At 40.8% G+C, this 6,108-nt stretch overlaps 1 protein-coding gene across 1 annotated transcript; it reads left to right on the top strand.

Moving 5' to 3' along the window:
• Nucleotides 1-1,071: 1,071 nt before the first annotated feature.
• Nucleotides 1,072-5,128, top strand: orai2 (ORAI calcium release-activated calcium modulator 2; the record flags this gene model as incomplete). The annotated part of the gene is made up of 3 exons (XM_083889073.1): nt 1,072-1,202; nt 4,084-4,319; nt 4,580-5,128. Exons 2-3 carry the CDS (start codon nt 4,089-4,091, stop codon nt 5,126-5,128), a joined length of 780 nt encoding a protein of 259 aa, XP_083745199.1. The 5' UTR covers nt 1,072-1,202; nt 4,084-4,088.
• Between the last annotated feature and the right edge of the window lie 980 nt (nt 5,129-6,108).

Raw genomic sequence — 6,108 nt, 5'->3', positions numbered from 1 at the left:
GCGTAATTATAGTTTAAAGTATTATTATGGTTTTACACTCCTAGAATATCAATTTTCACAGATGAGGTCATGATGAATTGTGTTATAGGCCATGTGTTCTCTTAAATGCAGGGATTATGCGTTTGTTTCATGGCTTTATTCTGGACGAGCTGCATGTAATCTTCCCAAAATAACATAAGCCTCTTTTATCTCTGTGTGTAAGACTGCACAACACCACAGCGTGCTTCTTCATTGTGAAATGAAGCCCTTACAATAGAGACACAATTATACTGAGATTAAAGCAATAACACTCTGGAGTATTAGATAATCTCGCTTGGCTGTCTTTTCCAAGACGGTATCCAGTGGAGTTGTTCTTTTAAGTCAGCAAGATCTTATTGTCATATTACAGGAGTATTCAGACAACACAAAACAGTTCTCTGCAGTATTGCAGTGTTATGTTCCTTTGTTATGATAAATGATATGATATAGGGCTGAATTACTTACTACTAAATTAATCGTCAACTATTTTGATAATCGATTATTCGGTTTGAGTGTTTTTTAAAGAATTAAAACTAGTTTCTGTGATTTTTCAGCTTCTTAAATGTGAATATGGTCTGGATTCTTTGCATCGTATAACTAAGAAATCATACAAAATATGACATTTGAGAACATCAACATTTGAATGTTTTTCAACATTTTATGGACCAAACTAACCAAACTTAGTTGCAGCCCTAATATGACATGGAATATGATATATGAAATGATGACGTCCGCTGCCGTAAAGACTATAAAAGCGACGCTGTTGAAAACGACTTTGATTGATTGCGCCGAAGTCCGGATCCGGATGGTGGCGGTTTTATTTTGAAAACCGGATGTTGGTAACCCCGCACACTCGCTCGCTTTGTTCCAGAGCACTCGCCACTCCAGATTTAGGGTCGACTCGAACGATTGACGTGGGAGATTAGATTGACAGGAAGCTTGACCGCGGTCTGAACTTCAGCTGGCGGTGACTGAGGAGGAGAAACACACTCTGCCTCTTCTTCTGCCGGTGTTCTGAGCCGAGCTGCTGTTGCTAATATGTGCGTGGAAAAGGCGGAAGTTGCCGAGACAACACAGCGATAAAGGTTCGTCGTGGTGTGGATACTTCCATTTATTGCGTCGCGCAGCGTGGAGAGAAGTGCTCCGTGGAGTTTGACTCAGTAAAAAGGCTCTGCAGCAAACCGGTAAGTGAAGAAAATAACTCACGTAGTTAAAAAAAACCAAACATGTTTAGTTAGTTAGCTAACTGAGTTAGCTAGCTTAGGAATGGTTGTAAGGCGCTGTCTTGATACTCGTACACAACTATGAGTGTTATTGTTGTGGTATATTTTTTATTTGTTTTTTAATGGGATGTTAGTTTCATGATAAGTTAGCTTTCTGTTAGCCGGACTCGGTAAATGGATCCTGCTAAGTTCACCGCTGCTCTAAATATACTGTACATGGGCTCATGTGTTAGCTTTGCGAAATCAGCAGGTGTGAAGGGGCCACTGGGTGTAACCACCGTGGGTGTAACTCGACTTCTCTTATAATATCATGGAGAAAATACACTTTTTCAATAGAAATTATGTTTCACACAGTCAAAACAGTACAACACGGGTGACAGCACGACACTTAGTCGTTAAAAACATGGAGGAAAAGGCTGGAAAAATGCCTAAGTAAACAACATAGTTGACACTGTAAAGGATGGAAAAATACCTAAATTATACAAGTTGTATATATTCAATAGTTCCCAGCAACCATATTTGTTCAATTATTATTGTTTAATGAATCGATTATGTAACTGAAGTAAGCTTATACAAACAGGGTATATTAAAATATCATAGATATTCATCAAGCTCTTCTCTCTAAACTCTATTTCCCAACACGTATTCTTACAAAACAAGGAGTAAAAGGACGGGAAATTAATACTTGTTCAATTATTCATATGAAATGAAAACGAATAGATTAGTGTAACTGAAGTAAGCCACAATGCAGTAAAAAGGTCATACATCAGTTAAGCTGTTATTCCTTTACAAAACTGCACTTAATATCATCATTATTTAATTTCTATTACATTTATTCTCTGGATGTTTCTTCTGATATTTGTGTTTTTAAATTTTTAGGCATGGATCAATAAGGATTATGCTGTTGCTGATATTGATCTTTACAAATCAGATGATTGTTTGGGCTGCAACCAAGGATTATTTTCGTAATCGGTTTAATCTGTTGATTATTTTCTAATGGAGTACTTTTCTTCCATCTGATAACATATAATCATATAAAATAAAACGGATACACACAATTGATTAACTCTTTCCTGTATAGGTACTTGTAATACAAATTGTGCTGCCCTCACTGGAGTCTGTGTGGTTTACTGCTGACATTCTCATGAGAAAGTTGGTGTGCAAGTTTCAGCACAAACTCGGAAAACCTGTGTGCTTCATATTTGCACAGTCGGAGACGCGAGCCACATTGTCAAAGTTCCACTTTATGCACTTTTAAACGTTTCAGTCCTTCACCAAATAAGACCCACAACGGTTTGCTTTACTTTCACTCTAACTTTTTATACATTTTAAAATGTTAGTAAATAGATAAACACACATGGACACCAATCGGCCACATCCTGTGATGAGCTTTCTCACACGCACACACACACACACACACACACACACTCACACACCACAAGCCCACAAACAAACACTCACCTCAGTGCTAGTTATTTCTATATGATTCACTGTGGCTATTTTGTTTTTTTGTCATTATCGTTAGAAACTGGTGCCATGTGATCTATTGTTTTCTCTTTTTTCCTCTGTTTTTAACAATCAGGATACTGAATGGACGTCTCAGTCTGCATCCTGACGACTTCATTTTCATTTAAAATGCATACATTTTACTCCAGATTTGAAGAAACAAGCAATTAAAAATAGGACTGGCTCCCTTTTAGTTTGGAAAAACTGCAGGGCTTTGTTTTATTTTGGATGGACTGAACTCGGACACTTCCTGACTGATTTCCAGTGTCAGTGGAACAGAATACATCCCTGCTTTTACTCTGAAAGTATGAATAATTTTAATTTATTATCAGAAATTATTATTTCTGGTTATTATTATTAGTTTTTTAATCATTTAATCTTACAAGATTTAAAACTGAAAACATCCTGTGTTATTTTGAATATGCTGAAGAAACAGGAAATCAGAAGTACAGATGCTGATTTATTTTTAAACGTCTCCTGGGGTTGTTCTCTTGTTTTTACCATGTTTCCTGTTTGTCATTTGTCGTCTTTTGACTTGAACAGAGAGGAGGGTCGGCACCAGCCAAGCATTTGTTACACTTTGTCTTGACTTTTGCAACCGATATGGGGAAAAGCTTTTAAAAACATTAATGTGACGGACGTTTGAGTGCATCCGAAGAAGAAAAGTTCACTCCGGGTTGTGGGAATATTTGTGGTTTTGCCTTAAAAGGCTTAACATCAACGTGGAGCTCCAGTGACGGATGGGCGAGATTACACTGACTGCACTGTTGCACGGAGTCTGGAGTTGTGTTGCCACTGCACCTAAATATGTATTTTCAAAGTTTAATGTTTGATGACCGGTAAATAAAACAACTATTTATGTAATTCCAGCTTCTTAATTGTGAACATATTCTGGTTATTTTGCTCCTCCGTGATCGGTTTGTGGATCAATTCATAATAACCGACAGACTAGTTGCAGCCTTAATAATATTAGTGCACAAAAATGCAGATTAAAGAGACAGAGAATGTTTATTTAAGCAATCATTCTTATCCATTTTTGGTTCTAAATGGAGGGTACAAAAAAATGTGACATCAGCTGCAGAAAATGTATTATGTTAACCTCTAATTGTGTGTTTTTAACCTCTAATTTTTGCACAGAAACGGTCAAACACCTTTTAGGTTATTAATGTTGTGGTATTTGGCTCTGGTCCATGCAATGTACTGGCCCCAATAAAAGTCAATATTAATTTCAACTCGGGTTAATATTAATAGTGTCATTAATACAGAAAATGACATGAAATGATTTGTGGTCTAAGTTCCACGGCTTAACGTGCACAAACTTCCTCTTCATCACCAGGAGACATGAGCAGGGAGCTGAACGTGCCAATGGTCTCCCCGGATCCAGGAGTCTCAGAGCAGGCTCAGGACAGAGGGGGCATGGACTACAGGGACTGGGTGCGGCGCAGTTACCTGGAGCTGGTCAGTTCGAACCACCACTCGGTTCAGGCGCTGTCCTGGAGGAAGCTCTACCTGAGCAGAGCCAAGCTCAAGGCGTCCAGCAGGACGTCTGCGCTGCTCTCTGGCTTCGCCATGGTCAGTCATGTTATTCTGTGATATTATTATTATCAGCACACACAATATTTGATATTTGATTGTGTTCTTAAATGCACATGCCAACGTATCAGGAGAGCTTTGGCCGATACACGGATACCAGCAATGTTTTATTCTCAAATGCAGTGGTTAGTTAGTCCACACTCATGTCACAGCAGCTGAATATTAAACAATAGATCAGATGTTCAGTCATGTTGACGTTTGGGAAGCGCAGAGCGTCATTTTCCATCCTTTTGTCACAGGTGGCCATGGTGGAGGTGCAGCTGGAGATGCATTACACATACCCCCACGTGCTGCTCATCGCCTTCAGCGTGTGCACCACCGTGCTGGTGGCTGTGCACCTCTTCGCTCTGCTGATCAGCACCTGCATTCTGCCCAACGTGGAGGCCGTGAGCAACATCCACAACCTCAACTCCGTCAGCGAGTCGCCACACGAGCGCATGCACCACTACATCGAGCTGGCCTGGGGCTTCTCCACCGCCCTGGGCATCCTGCTGTTCCTCACAGAGGTGGTTCTCCTCTGCTGGATCAAGTTCCTGCCCATAGACTCTGGCGGGGTCAATAAGGTCTCAGCCACGGCCACCTCGCCGGTCCAGAACAGCGGCTGGCAGGCGGCGCTGGCCTCCACCATCATCATGGTCCCGGTGGGGGTGATTTTCATCGTGTTCACCATACACTTCTATCGCTCTCTGGTGCGCCACAAGACGGAGAGACACCACCAGGAGATCGAAGAACTGCACAAGATTAAGATCCAGCTGGACGGCCACGAGAGAGGCCTCCAGACTGTGTGACGACTTCCACTTCGTTTGTCATATTTATGAAGCCTTCACTTCACTGACGTCGGTTCAGGTCACTGGCGTCGCCTTGTGTAGGCAGCGAGCGGCGACGCTCCCCCGGGCTGTTACAGTCAGACTCTTAACTTATTCTTAAGGTCAATTTGTGTCGTGAGACTTGTTTCCGTGAGCTTTGTCTGTCAGTCGACGGTTAATGTTAAACAACAACAACAAAAAATGTTTACAGTCAAAGGGCTAGTAGGTTCAATGTGCCATTTTTGTTTTTGTCATGTTTGTGTCGACTTCATCAGGGTTTGATTGTTCAAGTCCGAGACTTTTCTCTGTTCTCAATGAGTCTCTTATTGAATCACTTGTGTTTGACGACAGGTTTGGCAACGGTTTACAGCAACAGTATGGTAATCGTATGGTAATTCTTTTGTAAATGAGATGTAATACTAGGTAAGCTTTAGGGCGCGTGCACGACTTATCCACACAGAACCAGCATTTCGGGAGAGATCAGGTCCTAGAGTTATTAAAATCTCATAACATACAACCAAAATGCAAACAATGACGTCATAGCCTCACCATGTCACTTTTTCTGTGGCAGATTTACAGCGCCACATACAGGCCTGGCATAATATACGACAGGGTTTCGTGCATATGGAGCTCTTTCTTGAAACGGTGCCGTGTTTATGGGACAGAAAAAAGACAAATATTCGGGAAGTCGGGAAAGTTCAGTTTCTGTGTGGATTAGGTTTGAAACGATCCGCACATGCTAATGCTACGGCGGCACTAATGACACGGAGCAGAGGAGATCGACAAACACTGAAAAAACATGCATTATACCATTAAAATAGTGTTACACTGATAGTAGCCCATAGTAATCCTTATTAACATGCCATAACCTGGACGTTACACTGGAAATATCATGTATTACTGTAATATTCTATCCTTATTACAACACTAATACATTATAATTACCAAACAGGAACTGGCAG

Source organism: Microchirus variegatus (genome assembly GCF_963457635.1).
Source record: "Microchirus variegatus genome assembly, chromosome: 5".
In the NCBI taxonomy this organism is placed as follows: Eukaryota; Metazoa; Chordata; class Actinopteri; order Pleuronectiformes; family Soleidae; genus Microchirus; species Microchirus variegatus.
Note: the sequence above shows the minus strand (reverse complement) of the source record. Positions and strands in the feature narration are given on the sequence as shown.